The 25,325-nt window shown below is 32.5% G+C and overlaps 1 protein-coding gene across 1 annotated transcript; it reads right to left on the bottom strand.

Annotated features, from left to right (window-relative positions):
* Positions 1-2,577: 2,577 nt before the first annotated feature.
* On the bottom strand, positions 2,578-4,192 carry LOC109160769 (aspartyl protease family protein 2). Its single transcript, XM_019309009.1, has one exon. The coding sequence runs from the start codon at positions 4,084-4,086 to the stop codon at positions 2,737-2,739; it is 1,350 nt and encodes a 449-aa protein (XP_019164554.1). The 5' UTR covers positions 4,087-4,192; the 3' UTR covers positions 2,578-2,736.
* Positions 4,193-25,325: the final 21,133 nt, after the last annotated feature.

The raw sequence follows: 25,325 nt of genomic DNA, 5'->3' as shown, positions 1-25,325 counted from the left end.
CAACCGCACCTGATCCCTTCCAACCAGTATTGTGTTTTTTAATGCTATTGACTCTATTACATTGTAGTATGTGTTCAAACATAGTCAACAACGCCTCCACTGAAGCTCGATTGTCTCATGACCTCCCACATGAGAGAGGTCATTACATGTCATCTGAGCACAAGGTGCTTGGCAACTTCTTGAAATTTGTTTACATAAAAATATAAGTCCACCTCGGGATGATGAGGAGTTAGGAGACCAGACAAGCCTCTACTGGTTTTTATCTCAAGACAAATCACAAGTCCAAACAAAGAATTACACTAATCAAACAACAATTTTCACGACAAACAAAGAACCAAACAAAAACAAACAAATCAAATTCCAACTCCCAAAATATACTTCTTATTGTAACAATCTAAGTACGGCACCAATGCACTGCCCAATGAAACCACACCAAAAGTGAAACTTATTAATCGAATAATGGTATCCAATTAAGGAATACTTATTTTTCAGTTTTTAGTCTCATTTAAAAGATTACATTTTATTCTTCTCAAAAGATTAAATATCCCACACCTAAGCATATCGAAGAGATATAACTCACTGATTGTGGGGCCCGACAGAGCATATATATCGCCTCATCGCCTCCTCACTTTGAGAGATTGCTCCCAGTGCATGTGCACAAGGAAGAACCATGCTCCCACAATGCTCTTGGTGAGACTCGATCTCTGGTCATTTTTTTCCAAACTTAATCTCTGTGACCAACTGAGCTGCACATGCATGCGAAAAAAATTACATTTCTTAATCTCTGTGACCAACTGAGCTGCACATGCATGCGGAAAAAATTACATTTCTTAATCTCTGTGACCAACTGAGCTGCACATGCATGCGAAAAAATTTACATTTTATGAATATATTATTAGATCCTACAATCATAAATAGAAGATCATTTTTTTTGAATGCTACTAGCTCTATTACATTGTATTACCTGTTCATATACTTTCTCAACCTAGCCTCCACTGAGGCTTGAACTCACAACCTTCCAAATGAAAGTCCAACCCGGGTACCATTGGACCACATAGTCCTGGTAAATAGATAGAAGATCATTTAGAAGTTAAAGAAATCAAAAGTACCCGACTGATAAATCGTGAACTAGATAATCAGCACATTGGTCAAATTGTTGTCTTCATGCGTGCACAAAGGATCCAATCTACACCTTCCATCATCTTGCATTTTTTTTATCCATGTTTTCAGTAGGATTCGAACCCTACATTACCGCATTCAGTCGTGACATTATGTCAATGACGAACTATTACAAGTATTTTCTTGTTTTTTATTTGACCGATACAACAATTGTTTCACCAAGAGAAGCCTCAACCTTAATTAACATGCCAATTCTAGGTCTCCTTATGAGGAGGATATATAGTAGAGATTTGTGGAAAAGACGATGTTAGCCCTTATGGACAGAGACATCCCCACACGGACGACACCCTCACCCACATGTTAAACTCCGAACCATTCCTTATACCATTTAAGATTTTCACGTGAAAGCATCAAAACAAAAAAATCAGACACATTACGATACCAACAAAACATCTCTCCCACCTTTTCCTTTTTTGTTTACTTCTGTGTCGTGCCAACATGCATCCAATCATAATAATTAACATAACAAAATTTCACCTAATTAAGCTACTTATATAATGTACGTAGTAGTAGTATACTTAATTAACATTAATACATGTAAAAAAAAATAACACTTTTTTTTTATCATGAATTATATGTTTATAGCACTTTTACCTCGTAAATTATTCATGTATCCGTATTAACCCTTAATTATTCTAAAAGTGATAATTTTCTCGTGGATATTTTTACCCTTAAAATTAAAACAAAACAAGTATTTCATTAATGAGTCATTTTCAAGAAAACATTTTTATTTCTTGTGTTTGGTTGCATTCTATAAAACTGTCTTTGTAGGTTTGGTTCATTTTCTGAAAAATAAGCAGAATTATATAATTAAAGTTTAAATTGTTGTTAACTAAAGAAGATTTGACAACAACTATGTTTTGCCCGACTATTTTTTTTCAAATAATAAACAAAATATTTTATTTTTTTTTAAAAAAAAGAGTACTAGTTTCAGACGAAAACCAGTACAAAACAAATTGGTTTTCATCAGAAACTAGTAGACACTAGACTGGTTTCCGTCCAGACTAGTTTCTATTGGTTTCCAACGAAAACCAATCTTGTTTCGTCGGGAACCAGTCAAGGTAGAAAACAAAGGATGGTGGAATAAAGCCCAAAAAACATTCCTAGAAGAAGCCAGGAAGAAGAAGCAGTTGGATTCGGAAAATGACTTCACCTAAAAAAGAGAAGTCATTTTCCAGAAAAACCAAGCTAGTTTTTGTTTGATCGGAAATAATCTTCTGTTAACTTCAATTTTTCACCATCTCCCAAACATTGAAAACCTGAAAAATAATTTCTAAAAATTATTTTTCATATTTTCAAAGACACTCTTCAAATAATTTGATGAGATTAATTTAGATACCCAAATAATAAAAAGAAAATGTTATAAGCATATAAATTCAAGAAAAAAAGTATCGACCCAAAAATACGTAGTTATATAATATTATTATAATGTACGTAATAGAAGTATACGTAGTTAACATTAATAAATCATGTCACAAATTCCAAGAATACAAAATGGTACACCAAAAAGAAAGAAGAAAAAAAAAAAATCTGAGGTGAGTTGGGGCCTCCGGCGGGTCACGGTTGGGAACACCCGTGTCGTGAGAATCCTAGTAACGACTGATCTCGGTCGAATTGGAACGTGAAACCTTGTTGCATTAGGTTTCCGATGACGGAGAATGCCGCCGGCGAGACGACGGGCTGCAATGCCAGGCATTTGATGTCCGGGGCGGTGTCTAGGAAGTAGTTTCCGGTGGGCGGGGCGAAGACCGATCCACCGGTGAACCGGAAACTCATTTTGGGCAGAATCGGGTTCGGGTTGCCCGACACGTTTATGCACAGGTCAAACCCGGGAGTCAACTCGGCGGGTTGGGGCAGCTTCACGCGCCGCTTGAACTCGTTTACGATTCTAGTGTAAGCCGGCTGGGCGAGAAATGTCAGTGTTGTCCCTGAGTCCATGACAGTTCCACCGTTGCCCAGCTCATCAATGGCCCACACGGAAGGGCTGATCGGTAATTTCGTGTCCTCTATAGCTACGCTCTCTATCCCTATGTAGTAGAAAGTTGGGGAGAAAGAGTTGTGAATCAGCGGCGTGAAGCTCAGTCCGGAGCCGTTGGTGGCGCCGGCACTTTGCGAATCGCCGATCACTAAATAACTCCTCGGCGTAGGGGCGAGGGTGTAATCCATAAGACAGTAAGAAAACTTGTTGCCGAACCGGCGGCCCAATTGGGTGGCCAAAGAAATCGGGCCGCGGCCTAACCCGAGTACTCCCTGAGCTCCGTTAAAACTCGGACCGGTAATGCTTGGACCGGAAGCGCGAAAGCCGCAACCAAACTTCACATTCTTGAACCGGACCGGTAACCCGGAGCTGGCATTAAACGCCGTCGTTTCCGCGGCGAAAAACCCGCTGGTAACCGAACCGTCGGAGTAGAAATACTCGTAGCGGCAGGGACTGTGGAGGCGCGTGCGGTTGCAGGGCACGCGCCGCGGGTGGGGGACGAGCTTGCACTTCTCGTCGTAGCAGTGCACCGGCGCGAAAGAAGCGGAGTGGCGAGCGAGGAATGCGGAGTGCGGGACCCGCGAGGAGCAGTTGCGGCAGGCGGAGCACGTGACCCAGACAAGGTCGCTGCCGGTATCCGCCACCAGAAGCAGCCGCTGCGGCGGCGTGCCGAGATGGAACTCCACGAAGTACTGTCCGGTGCCGGAGGACGACCCGGAGGTGACCGGCAGCTGCGCGCGGCGGCTGTGGAGGGATATGAGGCGGGTGGAGTCAGAAGAGAGGAGCTGAGAAGGGGTGGGAGGGAATGGGCGATTATGGAGCAATGGGAGCTTGAGATATTGAAATGTAGATTCTCCGCCGGCGACGGCGGCGGCGGCTGAGGCTAGGGAGAGGAGAGAGAGTAGAAGAGACAATAACTGTGCTCCCATTGGTGATGATGGTGGCAGAGACAGAAAGAGAGAGAGAGAGAGAGACAGGGAGAGTTAATGGAGAAAGAGAAGAAAAAGAGTGCCAAAGGATTTGCTACATTTATACGTTTTGTGTTTTCCCGTGCTATATAAAAAAAAATAACATTTTTTAAAAAATAAATAGAAACAAAAAAAAAATTACAATTCTTTTAAATAATTTATGTAAATAATTAAATATTATAAATAGATGTATATTAACCATTTAACCAGTAATCACATCCCGCCATGGTAAATAGAGCGTCACGTCTCGGATCGAGAAGGGCTGAACTCGACCAACACGATCGACGTCCAACAAAAACATTCTGAAAAATTTTTCGAATTATACCGAATGCAAAAGATATCATTATTGATCGACACATTAAACTTTTTCAGCAATTTTATGTACAATATTCTAACATTTCTCATACTCATTTTGTCTCAAGTTGAATTAACAAAATTTGACACTAATTTACAATTAAATCATTTTTTGGCTAATATTTAGTTTAATGTTAGTATATACAATGTATGGAATATATATTTACAAATTACAACAAAATACTATTAAATAAAAAAATAAAAAAGAGTTTACAATTACTACAAAATTACAAAATAAACATAAAGAGAATAATTAATTTGATCATCAATAAATAATAACATGTGAAAAAGTGAGTATTATATATAGTAATTTATGAAAAGGTAAAAAAAAATGATAAAAATAATAATATAGAAAGTTTTGATTTTTTAAAAATCCAATTTCAATACTATTTTATCGAATTTAGAATTTAGAATTATATAAATTATCGATGATCTATATTCACTATTCAGCATTAAACAACCACAAATGCAGATTGTTGTGCTTCTCGAAAGTAAAACAGGTGCGTTTAAGTTTTCTTTTTACGATATTTTTTTTGAAGGCACTTTTTACAATATAATATACCATGAGTTTGTACTTAGAGATGGAAAGTTAGGAATAAGGGTCAAATAGGTCATCGAACTGCACTTAATAATATAATTAGGCCACTGAACCCAAAAAACCAACAATTGAGTCCCTAAATTAACCAATTCCTAACAATTCATCCAATTTGAAGGTTTCTAACAGGTCAACAACCAAATTAATTATTTTTAAAAAAATAAAATTTAAAAATTAATTATTAAAATTATTAAAAAAAAAAAAAAAACAGAAACGGCCGGAGACGAAGAGTTTTCTTCGTCTCCATGGCCGGAGACGAAGAAATCATCGTCTCCGGCCGTGGAGACGAAGAAGTTTCTTCGTCTCCGGCCGTTTCTGTTTTTTTTTTTTTTTTTTAATTACTTAAATAATTAATTTTTAAATTTTATTTTTTAAAAAATAATTAATTTGGGAGGATGACCTGTTAACCTGTTGGAAACCTACAAATTGGAAGATTTGTTTGAAATTGGTTAGTTTAGGGACCCGATTGTTGATTTTTTAAGTTCAGTGACCTAATTGCATTATCTTGTGCAGTTCGATGGCCTATTTGACCCTTATTCCTGGAAAGTTATACTAATTGTAACCTAAAGGCTTTTTTTCCCTTGTGAATGAAAGTTATACACTTCATTTATGTATGTTTTTTAATTAATTAATTATATATATATATATATATATATATATATATATATATATATATATATATATATATATATATATATATATATAGAGAGAGAGAGAGAGAGAGGGAGGAAAAAGGGTCAAATAGGCTAGTGAACTATACATCAAAGTGCAATTAGGCCATCGAATTCAAAAATAATGCAATTAGGTCCCTGAGCAACACAAAATCATCAATTAGATCCAAAATGACTTGTTTACCTGAAATGCCAGTTACCAATTTTAATAATAATTTTTAAATTAATTAATTAAATTAAATTAAATTAAAAAATTAAAAAAAAAAAAAAAAAAAACTAGATCTGCCGGAGATGAATCGTCTCTAGTAGTGTTCGTCTCCATGGCCGGAGACGAAGATCTTCGTTTCCGGCCATGGTTTATATTAGTAAGCTAACGCCTACATATATTAGTATATATACATATATATGATTTAGCATTCATAGATATATACTTAAAATATAATATTCAATTAAATTAATTATTATATGATGGTTTTAATAAAATGATAAATAAATATAGTAAATGTGGGTGCATGATTATAGTGATGTGTGATATGTGGTCATTGGGAGACCTTTACTGATCGAAAGAGATGAAGACGTCTTGTGGGCATAATATACATGCGGGAAAGGGTGAGAACTTGGGGACGCATGGGGTGACTGCAATTTACCTTCTTCACCAATTCTTAGGTAGAGATTTGAAGGGTTTAGAATTAGTTTAGCCTTTCGACTCTCTTACTCTTTCGTTTGTGCGTCGATGTGGTAATGTCCAGGCTCATAGGATGGCAAGATTGACTCTATGTAACCCGAGCTTTGAGTTGTTTGAACTTTTCGATTATATTCCTCGCTGTATTTCTGGATGCATGAACTCTTTGAATTAATATATGAAAGGTTGTTGTTTTTAAAATAAAATAAAAAAAAATAGTTTAGCTTAAACTGTTGTGAAATCTAATGTATTAAAAGAAAATTGAAGTGATGAGTGTGATATATAACGGAAGTGCATTATATTTTCCGCAACAAAGCCATTAATTGGATCGGATCGGAGTATAACATCCTTCAATGAATTTGACGGTTTATAGAAAGAGTGCATTAGTTAGTATCAACATTTTATTGTGATTGGATTTACTCCATTAATTATATTATTTGCATGATTTTGACATTTACTTGGACTTTGTATTAGGGATGGACATTTCTTCTAAGATTTTTTGTTGGTCAATTGTTTTCCGCTTTTGACTTTTATTTTAACTTTTTTGTTATGCATTTAGTAGTTACAGGTTGGACGCTAGGGCGATTTAATCTCTACATGTTTTAATTTGTACTTTGAAAAAAAAAAAAAAAAAAAAAAAACTAAACCTTATGCATGCTAAATGTCATCTTACTCGGGCTTTCTCAACCTGGTTTGTATATCTTCAACTTCCTGACCACCTAAGGCAACTCAGTCACTTTTATTTGAAAATACAATGATCTAACCACAATTTATATGATCTTGTAACATTCTTTCCCGTCATATTTAATAAAAAGTAACGAATAATTATTTATTAAAGAGATCGTACTAAAAAAAATAATAATAAATTTGCAAGCTAAGATGTACCAAATCCCCTCTAAAATACATGATGCGCTCATTCAAACTGCAGGAAAAGCTAGCAGACTTTACGGCACATGATTTGTTGGGTGATGGTTGAATGGTGATGGAGAAATAGATCCAAATTAATACTAACAAAACCCACCAGATATATATATATATATATATATATATATATATATATATATATATATATATGAGACAACATGAATGCATACAGTCTACTACAGAAGTGCACACAATCTAGTGTGTGTGCATTCTTCTCCCAAAAGGTTGAATCTCCAAGCTTAAGGGCCCCCCACACCCCGACCCGTCAAAGCATTTGGGAGGATGTAAATCACGGTGACTCAATAGTTCAGTAGATAGGGCCAAATGCCGGTGCGCACAAGGAATCTACCCACTTTGAACATAATTCCCACACTGCCGCCGCCCATGTTCGAACCTTGGTCTCTTCTTCCAAATGCTGTCTATTGAACCATTGAGCTAAGGTCGTGTGGACAGTGTGTGTGCATTATTGACTATGTGTAATCATGTTGTGTCTCACAATTTTACGGGAAGATGTTGTATCACTGGAATATTAGTTAATATATATAGCTACTACCATATTGGTTAAAGTCAATGTGGTGGATGCAGGCACATGTGGGTTATGTACTCATTTCCAATTGTTTATACAGCGTTTGTTTCACTTACTTTTCGCTGTTCCATTCAACGTTGCATATACGAAGTTGGAAAAAAAGGTTGTTTTGTGACATGTGTGAAGGGGATTAATTCATTATGCATTTACAGAGTATTAAAGTGGTCTGATGTGACTTTACGTGGGGATTAATTACAACTGCCACACCCATTCTAGATAGTAAAGTTACAACTCTTCCTGCTGCTCACGGATGAGATTTGCCATTATATATATGGTAAAAGAATTATATTGCACCATAATTTCGAAGATCTGCCGCTTCTACCATTAAAACTTGATAAAGGAAGTAAATTGTGAAATGTGCATTTTTAATTAAGCCTCTGCATCACTCCTTTGGTTGTAGTTTGCGGGCTTGTGTGCCTCATTACAGCTTACTTGGTCTTTGGGTCGCTTATACCATACAGGCATACTTCGAAAGCTGCTGTTATGCTGCTGAATTTTTGATAAAATTGGGGCGCTCTTTGTTACTAGCTACTTTGTGGTTGCGGCTTGGACAAGCCCTTTTCTTATTTAGACTATGTTTAGTTTTCTTTCAGCCTAGTTTGTCTAAGTGTTAGCAAAATTTTGCCTTTATTACTTAGACACTTGTTGATTTTAGGTGGATTTCTCTTGGACTTAAGGCATACTATTCTTGGCTTGTACATATTAATTTTGATTTAATAGATTGAAGATTTTTTGAAAAGAAAAATTGTGAAATGTGCATACATATTTGCACCCTACAGATATTATTGATAATGTAAAACTATCAACTTATTTTGGACTAAACAACTGTGTACTATTCCAATCTTTTTAACCACAATTTATCTAAGCATTCATCTATAGGGTAATAGATCACTCTAATGATTTAATTTCAATCATGATTCATACAAACAATTCTCTAAAGAGTGATTAGAGTAGTGGACTTTTTTAGTCATTTTAACTGCAATTCATACAAACGATTTTTTAGAGAAGTATTAGAGCGGTGAACTACTTTAATTGTTTGAACTATAATTAATACAAATATTTATCTTCCAAAAAGCTATGAATTACTCAAATCATTTCAACTACATTTCATACAAATGATTCTCTATAGAGCAATTGAAGTAATGAATCACTCAATCATTTCATCAAAATGATTGTCTTAATTAATAAATAATTGATGGAAACAATAGTGTATAGTTATGCTCAAATACAATTAAAATAAGGCATTGGGCATGTTTAGTATCATAATTAGCTTATTAGCTAATTTTTGCTTGTTTAACTATTATTAGCTGTTTATCTTGGTTAAACAGTCAATATGAGTGTCTGGTTAATTAACTTTTTGTAACGGCTTATTATTGTTCCAAAATACTCATTTTGTATATAATCAGCTATTAGCTAACATCTAATTTATCAAACATCTTTCTACAATCAGGGGATTAGTCACTATGTTCGATGGTAGAAACCCTAGGGATACCAAAAAAAAAAAAAAAAAAAAAAAAACTAATGCTATTAAAATATGTATTAGCTAGTAAAACCCGATCGTTAATTAACTCAATCCGCTAATAGCTATCAGCTAAGTCAATCGGCTAACATCTATTTGCCAAACACCCCAACCATTGTATTGTAAACAGTGTAAAATCTATCTTTTAAAAAAAATATATAATTAAAATGGAGAAGTTGAAATCAATAATTTCTTGGGAAAAGGGTCAAATAGGCCATCGAACTTTAGCTTAAAAGTCAATTAGGTCCCTAAACTTTTTAAAGGTGCAATTACACCCATCAACAATTCATTTAGGTGCAATGAAGCCCAAAAACAAATTAATGACCTGTTATCATAGGTCATTAGGGTTCAGCCCCCTTCCGGCGAAATTTTCGGCAACAAAAAAAAAAAAAAAGTGACCGGCGAAATTTCTGACAAAAAAGTAACCCCCGGCGACCGTTCGTCAGTCACCGGTCACTTTATTATTATTTTTTTTTTTGCCGGAAATTTCGCCGGTCACTTTATTTTTGCCGGAAGGTGGCCTGAACCCTACTGACCTGTGATAGCAGGTCATTAATTTGTTTTTGGGCTTCATTGCACCTAAATGAATTGTTGATGGGTGTAATTGCACCTTTAAAAAGTTTAGGATCTAATTGACTTTTAAGCTAAAGTTCGAGAGCCTATTTGACCATTTTTCCTAAATTCTTTGATATTTTAAAATCTGATGAATAAATACTCACTGCAAAAATCTGGTCTTATTAAAAAAAAAAAAAAAATCCATCAATGAGTACAAAAATAACATGCAATCATTATGACAAACATACACCACAAATATTATATACAAATATAAAATGAGATTTAAACCAAAAACTTTTAAATTTTAAAATTTTAATATGAATGCGGCCAAGAAACCATATATATAATTTATTATTATTGGAAAATATGATAATATCTCAATATTCAATATTCTAAATCACAATCTGTCCAATACAAGATATTGATGACATTTTTATAAATAAAAAATAATTATATTTTTACTATTTAGAATTGCATCTGGTATCATAATTAGATTTCGACTCTTTGAGAAAAGTTTGACTTAAAGCTTGTTAAACTGATGTATCCTTTACAAGGATTGAATCTCCAATTTTACCATGTAATGTACTAGTAGTGTGATTACCAACTAAAAGAATGTAATTTAAGGTTCGTTTAGAAATCTGAAAACATACTTTTAGAAGTCATTTTTGAATTTTATATTTGTTATGAATGAAAAATATTCACTATGATCAAAAGAAAAAAGATTTATTTTGATAGGAAATATCTTCCCATATTTATACTCAGCAGATATTTTGTAAATTTTTTTATCTTAAACTTAGTTCTCTCTCTCCTTCCCTCCATCTTCTTCTCCCCCTCCCCTTTTAATTTGAGTCAAATGGGTGGGTTGGCTCACCACCTATCTGATTTTTATTTGAACTGGACTAAGACTAGTCCGAATAAAATATGAGTCTGGTCAAGTTGTGCCAAACAATAAAAATATTTTATAAAAATTGAACATTTTTTTTGATTTTTTTTTTCAGAAAACAGTCTCTATATTTCTAAAGGGACCTTTATAGTAGTTGATACTCATATTTGGTATCAAAAGAATTTCTTTATTTTATTTTTTCTAATTAAAATGTGCCTTTTTTTTTTCTTTTTCTAGTATTGGGTATATTGTTCAGACTAATATTACATGTATATCTAGTTTTTTTTTTTTTTTTTTTTTTTTTTTGAGATATTTTGCCTAATTTAGACAAGTAAAAGTAGATTGCAATGCTTATTTCATACAATTTTTTTCTTATTAAAAAAAAATTATGTACCCTTAAAAAATTAAAAGTACAAACCATAAAACTAATATATAACTCACAGAAGAGTTTAGCTTAAAATTTTGTAATTATCAAGTTAACTGCATAGTAACTGGGTTGGTTGTCCTATTTATCATTTTTTTTTTATTTTTTTATTCTTGGTTGATTTCAATTTCGTCAAGCTAATCTTAAGTTCATTAGATTCCGCCCCTAGAACCAGTCGTGACGTGAGTCACGCAATCATTCCCATTCAACCCACAAATCAGACCTTAGTCTTTATTTTATATTTTTAAGAAGAGACCTTAGTTTTTATGTACACACAAGATATCAAATTCACAATTTCCAGTAAGATTCGAGCTACGCACAATTATTTATTATCGTGACATCAAGTCAGACGATGAATCGGTATCGTAAGCCCCTGATCCGGGTGTTGGTTTTCATTTTGTTAATATGAGGATTGAGTGATTCCGTGATTGAAGGGGAGATGATGGGTTGGGGTGAGAGTTTGAAGTGGCAGTTTAGGGATTAGGGGGGCATATTGCGAAGCATCCAATGATTTCGTGTCCGGTCGACGACGACGAGTCGACGACATTTCATGTTGCCCCAGCTGCTCTGCATGCGTCGTCGTTTTTTGTCAGCTTTGCCTCATGTGACCAACAGCTGTCTTGTCCGGATTTCTTTTATTATGAAAAAGTATCAAATTGAACTCATAAATTCAACGAAATAGTCTAGATTTTTTATGTGAAAAAATTCTGTTGAAACCCTCTGTAAAATAGTACAATTAGCTCATAATATGACATATTTACTAAGGTTACTGCGGATACAACACTAAGTATATTAATACGTGACGTTCTAAGTTTAGGTGGATGTTGAATAATGTACAATTTTTTTTTTATATAAATATAAAAATATTTATGAATTTTGATATATAAAAATAAGTTAATTATTGAAATGGTCATTTAACTATAGCAAAATTACTGATTTAATCCTTGACTATTTTTCTTAACTAATTAAGTCTCTCAACTTTAAAAATTTTAACCAATTTGGTCTTCTGTATGTTTTGCAGTTAAACATCCATTAATTCGGGACCAAATTGATAAGTTTGGTATAGTCAAGGGACCATTTCAATTATCATGTGCACCATTTTCTCCTAAAGTTAATTACTGAAATGATCCATTGACTATAGCAAAATTACCAATTTAGTCCCAAGTTAACGGATGTCTAACGGCAAAACAAACAGAGGACTAAATTGGATAAGATTTTTAAAGTTGAGGGACTTAATTGGTCAAGAAAAATAGTGAAGGATCAAAATTAGTAATTTCGCTATAGTTAAGGGTCCATATCGGTAATTAACTCTATAAAAATAGTTCAATAAAATAAAGAGTATTTTTAATTTTTAGAATAATATAGAGTTGATATGATATTCATTTCACTCCTATTATACATACAACAATGTTAGTCCCAATTATAATTGATATTCATCATGTTAGTGGAGTGGAATTGTATTTATTGTTCCAAACAAAAAGAAAAGTGTGAATAGAATTTACGGATTTCATGACTATGCCCTCTAGCTATATGTACAATGCAAATATGTCATGCCAACTTTAAATTTATTTTGTATTTTCCTATTTGAAATTATTATACTTATTAGGTTTTATAATATATGTAGATTGTGACTTTTTTGGATGTGTTTTGTTTAATTTGGATGGTGATTTGGTTTTACTTGAAGGATGACGATATATACTTAGTTGTTTGGTGGCTAGTTGCTTTTAGTTCATGCATGTTTTGTTGTATATACAAGTCCTTTAATTTAATTTATATAAGTTCTTTTATGTTTTTGAAATAATTGTTCTTAATGAAACTCATTCTCATGGCGCCCTATTCTGACATTGAACTTTTGTCTTGTAATTATTTGTGTAAGGTAGACCTTAAATATTTCAATATCGTCGAGAGAGAGAGAGAGAGAGAGTACAATTCTTGTTGCATTGCTTTATCCTCAACGACTTTTGCCCTAAGATCATCCACACTAGTGAATTTTAGATTGTTTTTTCAGGTTTTGATGCACATGTAGAGGAGAGAGATGATTTATAATTTTAGCATAAAGACCTAATTTTTATCTGCAAAGTGGGCTCCACCCATGAAACGATCTCACACAAGTGTGACCCAATGTAATTAATTCTATCATATCACACTCACTAGTATGATGTCTAAATTAAAGTTGACAAAGTGAACCATACACCTTTTATCTTCTTGTAAAGTAGACCTTTTGAATTACAATCTTGAAGTATCCATCTTAGATTCTTAGGCAATTGATAAATCCCAAAATTGCAAATACTTTTGATTCTAAAGTTAAGATTTACTTCATAAAAATATGATGTTTTGTAGTGTTTAGTTTATGTAATAATCGTCAAATTTATACTAGATTTTTTGTGCGGGGTGGGCCTCAATTTGATTTGGATGATAATTAAAAGATATTTCTTCAGTACCCAAATATAATAAATAATAATTCAGGTGAAGAAATTAAATTAGTACCCAATATCTAAGTTATATAATAGTTTAGATATGTGTGACTGGTAAAATTATTTTAAAACAAAATTCATGTTAGTTTGGATATAGAAGAATTGTGATTTTACTTCCTAAATTAATTTTTACTAGTGGTTTTAGTTCAAAATTTCTTTTTTAATATTTTCATATATTCTCTAACTTTTTAAACAAGTTATAATTTTAGGACAAGTCCACACAGATATGTGGACCACAATCCATGCAATAACTGTTGCCTTGGACAGAATACTATAATTTTATATTTTTATTCATAAAATAAAGTATATATACTTTTTCCATCTTATTTTACATGTCTAGTTTAATTAACGCAGACTTGATTAAATTATATTACTCAATTTGTTCATAATGCTAAATTTAGTATTTATATATAAAATTTATATATTTAGAAAGTACATTAAAAGTAATACTAAACAAAATAAATTTAAAAAGAGTAAGAAAATACTTTTTAAAATACAAAGAAGAAAGATTTATTTTAAGAAATGAATAGTAGATAATATCGATAAAATTGAACAAAGGAAATAATTAATAATTTAAATTTTAATATAATTTAATTTGATAAGTTTCAAGTCATGCGTTTTTTTATTTTAAATTACACATTCACACCCAACATCTACATTGAACTATAAATGAAATATATACAATAATGTAAAGTGTTAAAAATCAAATGTGAATGAGATCCTCTCATAATAAATTCCATTGGAGTTGAAAGTTTCAGATATTTGAAGCTGCATTTATTACAACTTCTGTAATGAGATCTTTTGTTTATCTGCATCATGGCCCTCATTTATTTCACATAAACAAATTTGGAAAAAACGAAAATGTTTTATGAACAAATTAAATACTTTTTCAATGTAAACACTTTCATGTTACATAATTAGTAATGTTACAAAATGTTTTAGATTTGTTTAGTTAATTGGGCAAACATCTCATTCTCCATGAGTGTCAAATTAAACTACTTTTTAGGATCATTTTGTGATAATTGTGGGATTAGATTTGTTCTTATTGTGTTTTAAAACGGCTTCAATTGTGATAAAAATGTGTTCAAGGACTATATTTGAGGCACTTTTATGTTTAATAGGAAGCTTGAGCTAAAAAAAAAAAAAAATTGGATAAAAAATGAGCTAAAATGGGAAGGAAGCTTAAAGTATGGCATTACGAACCTCATTATGATCGTAACTTAGCTCATAACATTTATGATATGAAACCCAGTTTTGCTATTACGAGTGCTATTACACTCGTAACTTGGCTCATAGTAAGGAGTATTAGAATGCGAGCTCTACTACTACGAATGGAGTTATGCTCGTAGCTTGGCTCGTAACAAGGAGCATTAGAACTCCATCTCTGCTACTAGGAATGGAGTTACGTGTGTAGCACGCTTCGTAGTGGAGAGCATCAGAATCCCATCTCTGCTATTACGAGCAACATTATACTCGTAATAGTCTGCATAGTAGCCATCTTCTGAATCCTAGACCTACTATTACGAGACTTATTATGCATGTAACAAGCCTCGTAACTCAAGAAAATCCAGGAACTATAAAAGGAAAGAGTTAGAATTTTCAAGAGAGTTTTTGTTCTTTCTAGATTTTCTTTTCAAATAGCTATGAAACTCTTTTTCCCTTTTCAAATTTCAAGCACTTTTAGCTTTTAATATTTGCTAGATTCACTTTCCAATTACAAGTTATATATTATATTGCACTTTTGGATTCAATATTTGAATAATTTCATCCTTTATAGATAAGTTTTCTTCATTTACATTAATTTCTTGCACTTTTTGTATTGTGTTTTGATCAAATTGCTTTATTGTTTTGTGTTTATGATGAATTGTGCTCTTATTTTTAAAATCCTTGTCATTTCATTCCTTAGGATGTGTGAGTAGATTCCTAGAAGGGTATGTTATAGGAATGTAGCCTAGGGTTTTGGGCCAATGTAGTCTTGATGAATTGGTTGATTAGGGAGATGAGACTTGATGTGTTGATGTTGATCAACATGATTGACTCCTGATTAGGAAGTGACAACCGAATCTAGACTCAAGGGGTTGATCAACCATGTTTGGCTTTTGAGAAAAGGGAAGCATGGGATGTTTAGAACATCGATCAAGTGTTTGATAAAATGCCCCTTAGCCATTTATGAGGTATGAGAATACCCTTTAGTACATGCTTTAAGAGTGTGGAATGACATTGTGAAAGGCTTCCTCCTGATTCATATGACATCCTTCATCTATTCAATTGAATCTCTAGCTTATTCTCGATTTAATAAACACATTCCTACCCCTAGTTGAACTTCCTATTCCCCCTTCCATTTTCTCTTGATTGTCTTATCAATTCTCTTTAATTTCTTTCATTGTGCACTCTCAAATCTTTGTTTGGGGCATATTTCCCATCGTGGAGATATTATGTTGTGCTTGAGGACCAACAGGGACGGAACCAGGAATTATGTTGAGGGGGGGCGAAATAGAGACGGATTCAGAATTTTTTTTCCAGTAAATGCGAAATATTAAAATAAAAGAGATATTTAAAAATAAATAAATAAATTACATAAGAAATATAGGTGTAAATATTATTGGATATGGGCGAAAAATAAAACACATCGAAAAACTTTATAAAAATATTCATAACAAAATATGAAACATAATTAATTTGATAAAATAATTTGAATATATATGTATGTATATGTGTATTAAATATTAAAAAAGCTATTAAAACGTGATTGTGTTAAAACCACAGAGACAAAAAATTGTATTGAAAACCAAAGGATTCAAACCCCGACCTTTATTATAACCAAACATGTGCTTTACCAACTAATCTAACTCATTTCTCATTGTTAATTAAAAGTTTTTATATACTAATACTCAAACATGTACTATATATACATATATACATACAAAGATTATATATAGGACGGGGGTGGGATGATGGGGGGCAGCTGACCCCCCTGCCCCCCCTTTGGCTCCGTCCATGAGGACCAAACCACTCAACTCTTATCGCCAATCTTTCAAGAATGATATCTGTTGTAAGAATATCCTCTCATACAAACCACACCCCCAATATACCACTTCCATCAATTTACTTTATGATTTGTAATGTAATGAGCCATAATTCAAAAACTATGTCACACAGAAATAGGAAATGAAAAAAGAGTAAAACAAGAAATACATGATGCGTGGAAAAAAATAAAAATATTAAAACAATATAAGTTTGTATTTATAACTAATTTTCTTTAAATGGGTATAAATACTAATTGTATAATAGTTTCTTTGTAGAAACAAATATTTTTATTCTTTTTTAAAATTATGAAAATAGTTTAATTTTGAAATGTTTTATCATATATATATATTCATATGCCATTTTTAAAGTTTGCATGTTTTGAAATATTACTTTTCGATCTGAAAATGTAATCAAGATTCTAAGACCTTATAAGAAGGAATTGAAGTCTCAAAATCATGTGAAAATGAGAAAACAAGTGATGGGATTAAGGGTGGATTTGGAGCATGTTACCTAGGAGTTTTCATGTGCTAATAATTTTTGGATGTCTGCCCTACAACTCTCACACTCTCACATGCACACATCATTACTTTTTTATTTTTTATTTTTGAAACACACACATCAATACTTTACTTGGCCTAAATGGTTTGGCTGCACCACCATGCATGTGCAATATTGTGCACTCCTATGCTTCTTTGGTTTTTTTTTTTTTTTTTTTTTTTTTTTTTCTAGAGTTAAAATTTTATAAGTATATTTTACAAGTCTACAATGTATTATAATCAATTAACATGCTAGAGTCAATTGACATGAAGAAGATAATTAACACTCGTTATAAAGTGGACTATGGTTCACACACTGTATATACTATGGTGATACATAACAAATATGTATATTGTCAAACAAATTTGTAGTAAAAGTAAAATAGTATTTTATGGTTGCTATAATAAACCTATTTTGCGTATAAAATTAAAACGAATAGCAGAGCTCAAACAGATATGTATATTGTTAAATGAACCTGTAATAATAGAATTAAAACGATACTTTAGTGTTGCTATAATGAACCTATTTTATTTATAAAATTAAACTGAAAAGCAGAGCTTATACAAATATGTATATTATCGATTGAACGTATTTTGGATTTAAATTGATGCTTTAGTGTTACTATGCACTTATTGTGTGTATAAAATGAAATTGGATAGCATATACATAAAAATGTAATTAAAATAATACTTCAATGTTACTATAATGAAACTAGTGTGTGTGGGAAATGAAACTAATAAAATAGAGCTCATACCATAATCTATGCTGGTGCATGGATCACGGTCTACAGTAAAATTTGTTGATAATTAATGTAGTAGATATATGATGCATCAATGATAGCATGGTTGAATGTTTGATACTATAGCAATAAGTTATAAGATCGAATGGGGATTTTTGAGCAATTTCAATTTGTACCATTTTTACCTGCATACATGTCAGTCATCATTCATCATCATAATTCCAAGAAAGAATAAATACAAACAAACATTTTGTTATATTCAAATTAATATTGATCAAGTAATAAGAGCGTGTTCAATCATTTTCATTCTTTGAAAGGTTCATTCTACTTTCATCCAACCTACCAGTGAGGGACCATGAAAAGTTCATCACACTGACAATTGCCTCACAACAATGACCACTTTTTACGTAAGTGGCCTGGGACGCCTGCATGTTAGAAATGATATCATTTACACAGTACAACTAATCCCTTTAAACGAACACTATGTAACGTGTGAGAGTGATGGTGCCATGGTGGTTAGGTCCATTTTCATTTGACCTAACTTTCATGGGTAGATCAGAGATTGATTAGTTATATTCGCTTTGATTTAATTTGGTACACATTTAATCATTGATGAATTGTTCATGTTTTCTTTTACTATACAACGAATTAATGGAGAGACAAGAATTATGTTTTCACTTCCTCTTAACAATTTTCTTTTATGAATAGTAATTCTGTCTAGTTATATTAATCTTTAAAATTAAAGTCTCAAATCTATTTACTTATTGATGGAGCCTAAACACAAGGTCAGTTGGACTAGGGAGTATAGACTCAAAGATCAATTGGATTTAGGAATAATCAGAGAATATAAAACACACCGAACCGAATACCTCACCTTTCGAGTCACCATGTCAGTACCAAATGTCCTCACAGCCAGGAGAAATAGGTGTCTTCAAAATCATCTCCACATCTCTCTCTTCAAACAAATCTATAAGGATATCCCTATCCCAGGATTTAAGCACAGGATCAATTATATTAGACCGCTAACCTTGACCTCCCAAAGCTCGGGGACGGGGGAAAACGGATAAAAATATCATTTTTGTTAAAAAGCCAGTGATGTTGCCCGATAAGCAAGGGAGTTACGATCCTCCCCAATCCTATGTCTCACGCCACCTACCACAAGCCTATGTGTTGCATGGATATTCCTCCAACAACAACTTGGGTTGGCACCTAAAGGGTATCCAAGAAAGTTCCCTTAGGATAATAGCGAGCCTAAAAAATTTGAACCACCAAAGAATTTGGATTAATTAATAAACGCCAACCCTGCTTACCAACAAAACCTTGTTGAAGGCATGCAGCTGCTTGAAACCCAAACCACCCACTCCTTTAGGGGCACATACATAACATATCCCAAGCCCACCAATCCACACCCTTACCATCACCATTACTCCACAAAAATCTATTCATCAAAAATATAAAATCTAATATGAAATTATCATTTTTTTCTTGTCATAATCAATCACCAGTCTTCAAGGCAAAAGTAGTGATAGACCCTTAAAATTAAAGTTCAAACTTAGAAAATAAAACTTAATTCATAGTCATATTTATCTCATAATAATCTTCCTTTTGAGATGCTATTATCCTCTTTTAAAGTTATCCTCATAATTTTCAACTCCGATATAACAATAACCGTTTTTTATATTTATTGTCTACTTATAAATTAATTGACTCATCGCTCTTAATTTAAAAATAATTCACACAATAATTAAACATAAAAATAATAACAAATAACTAAGTAATATAGAAATACTCTTTTTCAACTTTCAACCTAAAGTAGGTAAATAAATGAAATAATTATTTTTCATGAAATCTAAAACTCCCATTTAATATCAACTTGGTGGGGCTGGGATACTAAGTAAAAGAAGGAAAAAGACATGTTTTCTACTCTGTGTTAGTTATGTACCCATACGATGTAGCTGGCGACATCATCAACCTTCACACCGCAAAAATGACTTTCATGTTAACTTGAACTGTCATATCTTTTGGTTTACTTGGCAAATAATGTATGTTCAATTATTTAACTGCATATTCAGTTCAGTTGAAATAATTGTTCAATTAAAACAAAATGTATGTTCATTTGTAATGTATAATAATGTAAGGGGATGTGCAAACAAGTCCAAAAACTTATGAATCAAACTAATTCATCCAATTTTGAAGTATTGGTATTTACTTTGGTAACAAAAATAAATAAATAAATAAAATTGATTGATCTAAACAGGCAGCCCGTCATCGGAGAAGGTGACAGGTGGGTTCTTCCTTATCATTAAAAAATAATAATAATAATATCTTGATGGTAAAAAAAATAATAATAAATATTAATATTTGACCACATTTAATTATGGTGGACTTTTCTATTTGCACCACCTATAAAGCTATTATACTTATTTGATAGGGACATTGGGTGTGGCCCATGGACGCAGAGGGCTTATGGAATTGGGCCGACAAGTGGGGGGGGGGGGGGGGGGGACAAAGTTGGGCCGAAGGCCAGGAGGTGCCGTCGGCGCCACCCGGCGCCGGCGGCCAAACCCGGACGCCGACCGGGGCGCTGGCCCCGGTCGGCCGCGGCGTGCCCAGCGCGCGCTGGGCGCGGGCCAGCGTGGCCTCAGCGCCCGGCGCGCGGGGGGCCGCAGCCGGCCCCAGGCGGGGGCCGGCGCCGGTGGCCGAGCGACGGAGTGGTCTTGATCCAGTTACCTGGGTTCGATTCTTACTAGTGGCATAGTCAAACATAGCCCATCTTGTGGGCTTTGTTCTTTGTATTTGGGCTGTCATTTTGGGCCTGTACCTCGGGCTTTGTATGTACCGCATTGGGCCTAGCGGCCTATTCCCGTTCTGTACCTTGTACCCAGTTTATGGTGGACCCGGTCCCAATAAAACCATCATTATTAAATAGGATGGTGTAAATAGCAAATTAGGCGGTGCAAATAGAATTACCCTTTAAAAAACATTGAGTTACCTGATAAATTTCATTATTCTAACACATAAAGTACATTATACATTATTCTAACTCATAAAGTACATTATTCTAACTCATAAAATACATTATCTTACTCAAGAAATTTCATTATTCTAACACATAAAGTACATTATTTTAACTAATAAAATAAATTATCTTATATCAAAATATTCCTTATTCACGCAATATAAGATTTTTTTTCAACATCAAAACAACGTGGTTTTGGACCATACAATAATTTGCTGTTATTTTATTGGGATAGTTGACATATGAGAGGGCCGGTTGAATCCAATTCCAATGATAATTGGGCCTAACCTTTTTATCCTTGAATCAATATTTTTAAATTTTCACAAGGGCGAGAAAGTTTGAGTGACTCATGAATTCATGATAAAGGTGACCTATAAGCCTTGGGCCAAAACAATTTTTGAACATAAGCCTAATTGATTGGATGAGGCAAATTATGCCATGGATAGATTAGGGTATACTTGCATTGTTGAACCTAATTTAAAATGACATTCAAATTATATGTTTAGTTGACATATTATGTATCTGTAATTAATATATTATGTATTTATAAATAAATTAAAAGAATATAATATGTTAAATGTAGTAAGACATACTTTACTAGTTGAAGGTACATAATATGTTAATTGCATGTACATAATCTGAATATAATTTTGGATCAGGGTCCACATGTAAGATAGGCCCTAGTCCATTGCAAATTATATTACAGACCATGAATCAATCGTTATGTTGTGGACAGCAAGGTGGATACGATTCTATGTTCATAATTACTGAACTATATGTTCATAATTATAAAGTTATATATTCATAATCTTTTAACTTCATATTCATAATTATTGAACTCTATATTCACAATTACAAAACTCTATGTTCATAATTACAGAACTATATGTTCATAATTATAAAGCTATATATTCATAATTTTTGAACTTCATATTCACAATTATTGAATCTATATATTCATAATTACAGAACTATATGTTAATAATTATGTTCACAACTCTATGTTCATAATTATAGAATTATATGTACATAATTTTTGAACTATATATTCATAATTATGAACAGTTTTGGAACTGTGTCTACCTTGCAAGGTGGACACGATTCCACATCATAATTTGCCACCATGAATATTATATTTTTCCTCATAAGTACTATACTTTCCCTGATAAGTAACAATCAATTTATTTCTTGATTAATATTACATTTTTATCATAACTATTACATTTTTATTTAGACACGACCTATATCACGGATAAAGATCCGTGAAATATTTTCATAGAAAATCAAATATGAACTCATAAATTTTTTATTGGCATTATTTGTAAACCGATTTTATTACAAATTAATCAAATAATGTTTCACAAGTGTATAAACATTTGTCTATACCATTATATATACATCTCTAGCATATTCAACCGGATAACTAATTGGAAAACATAGTAAGCGCAGGCGGAATAGAATTATTAAGAATTTTAATTTTAATGTCAGGTAAACATGGAAATTGAAAGGAAAATAAGTAGTATAAAGACTAAAATGATCATATAATTGTAATTCTTAGTGAAAAATGTAAAATTATCAGGGAAGGCAATTTGGTCCTTAGAGTCTAACTTTTCTTTCAATATGTCATGGAATTACAATTTCTAATAGTGAGATGGTATTTGTAATTTTTCCTACCGAACTCTAAAATTTTCCTCTTCTTAAAATTAGTGGGAAAAGAATTACGATTCATTTTTTGAATTTTATATAGTAGGGAAGGCAAATAATATCCAACATCATTCTCAACCCAACATGCCACCGGGGGTACGGTTGCCCAAAGTGGATTATATAGGGTTACAAGTTCCCTATTTCTGGTTTCAAAAAAAAAAAAAAAAAAAAAGTTCCCTATTTCTAGAAGTACAAATATTACAAAGTAGTAGGTATACTTTTGCATGTATTATATTTGCCTAGCTAGGGTTGATAGAGTTTTTTAGGCCTTTTATTAGAAATGTTAGAGATACATATATAGGTATTTATTATCCTACTTTAAAAAAAAATATTAAAAAAAAAAAAAAAAAAAAAAAAAACATCAACTATTAGTTATATACTTATATTTATAAGATTTGGAATTATATCACAAATATTTTGAAGTTTGAGAGAGGCACTAGATTCCAACTTTTGATGAAATGTTCAATTTCATCTTATACATTTATTAAGGTTAGATATATTATATTTGTCTTATTATTTGTAAAGTGTTTAGTATTCTTAAATTAAGGATCATAATGATAGCATCACATATATCATTTGGAATAAAAATGAAAAGAGTTAATTCTACCAGAGATTTTTTGTTTTTTGTGACAATTCTAAATTTAGTCACAGATTATCGTTTTTGTCATTTAACATCCCATACTATTATTTTTTGGACACTTTTAATCCTTCTCGTGACTTTCTCTATTTTTAGTTAGGACACTTTTGTCTCTTCATATTTTTCTTTTGTTATTTTTTCGGTTTCAACTGGTTTAATTGGTTTAAGACTTTATTAAAAACTGGTGAAAAATATGATTCCTAAACATAATAGGTTACTTAAAGTTCTAAACCAATTAAACCGGTTGAAATTGGAATAATAACTAAATAAAAATATGAAAAGACAAAAATGTCTTCACTAAAAATACAAAAGTCATGAGAATGACTAAACTGTCCAAAAAATAATAATCTGAGACTAAATGTAAAATTACTACCAAAGACAAGAGACCTTTGGTGGAATTAACTCAAATAAAAACTCTGAAATTTTGAATATAGATTTTCTGAGAGATTTTATATATATTATGACACACCAATGTATTATAATATTTTACGTCCATATTGTAATTGTACTATATACCTTTCGAAGTCATACTCGTCTTAAATATTTTTAGTACCTAAAACAAGATTTACAACTTTAATTAAACAAGAAACCTCTATAGACCAATGTTCCCCGCAATATATATACACACACAAAGTATGATTAACTAGTGGTTAACTGCCTCGCGAGACTTAATTTAATGGTTCAAGGATTACTCTAGAAGCCTTGCTCTTTAACGATAGGATATGGGTTCAATTCCCCACTAAAGACACCGGGGTCATTGCGAGGCCCAAAGGTACGGTCAAAAAATTAAACTGATCTTTGTGTACGTACAGAACATACAAACATAAATAAAAATTGAGAACTAATTGAATAACTCGCGATTTACTTCTAGCACGTTGGGAGAGGGAAACTAGTGGTTAATTAATTAGAAGACCACATTAGGTAGAAAGTGCAAGATACGCATTCAAATAGGATGGTCAAAATCAGAAGAAAAAGGAGTAGTGGTCGGCTGCTGAAAATGACATTTTACCATAAAACTTCAATTCATGAACATTAATTTTGTTTGCAAGTTGTGTTGGATGAATAGCCAGAAGAGGATCTCTAGGCAACGATGCTATTTAAATTTTTGAGTTAATTTTTATTTTAATACATATTTTCCAATATATATCCTTTAAAAAAATAATGTCTTCCTCATTATATTGAAAAATGCCAACAAACTTAACAATTTGCATAAATATAACATTTATAACTTCATTATTCAAAATACAAAAATAACTTAATAAGGAGTAATTAAGATTTATTGTGCATTTGTTAGGAGCAATATCATGTAGAACAAATTTCACTTAGGCCATGTTTGGTTATTAATGGATTCGCTGATTTTGGCGTTTTGACTATAGTCAAAACGCCAAAGTCATTGTTTGGTTAATAGTGGTTTGGAGGAGTGGATTGCTCCAAACCGCTAAAATTCAACACGTTGCATTTAGCTGCGTGTTGGGTTAGCATTTTGGGAAAGGAAATTCCCTTTCCCAAAACACCCTCCATCTTATTTAATTTATAAAAAAAATAAAAATAAATAAATAAATTACACTGTTATTTGAGAAGCCTGAGGCTAATATCATGCACCTAATTTGAAAATAGAGCAAATTACACTTTTGGTCCTGTGACTATAGGGGATGTGTTAATTTGGGTACGTGACTTTTAAAGTTAATAATTTAGTCCTTTAATTATCATTTTTTTAGCAGATTTGGTCCTTCCGGCCAAATTCCGGTGGAATTTGGCCGGAAAGACGTTCAAATTTTTAAATCAAATATTGGTGGGGGTAATTCGGTTCAACAATTAAAAAGACCGAATTACCCCCACCAATATTTGATTTAAAAAATTGAACGTCTTT

Source organism: Ipomoea nil, unplaced genomic scaffold, assembly GCF_001879475.1.
Source record: "Ipomoea nil cultivar Tokyo-kokei standard unplaced genomic scaffold, Asagao_1.1 scaffold2921, whole genome shotgun sequence".
Classification (NCBI taxonomy): Eukaryota; Viridiplantae; Streptophyta; class Magnoliopsida; order Solanales; family Convolvulaceae; genus Ipomoea; species Ipomoea nil.
Note: the sequence above shows the minus strand (reverse complement) of the source record. Positions and strands in the feature narration are given on the sequence as shown.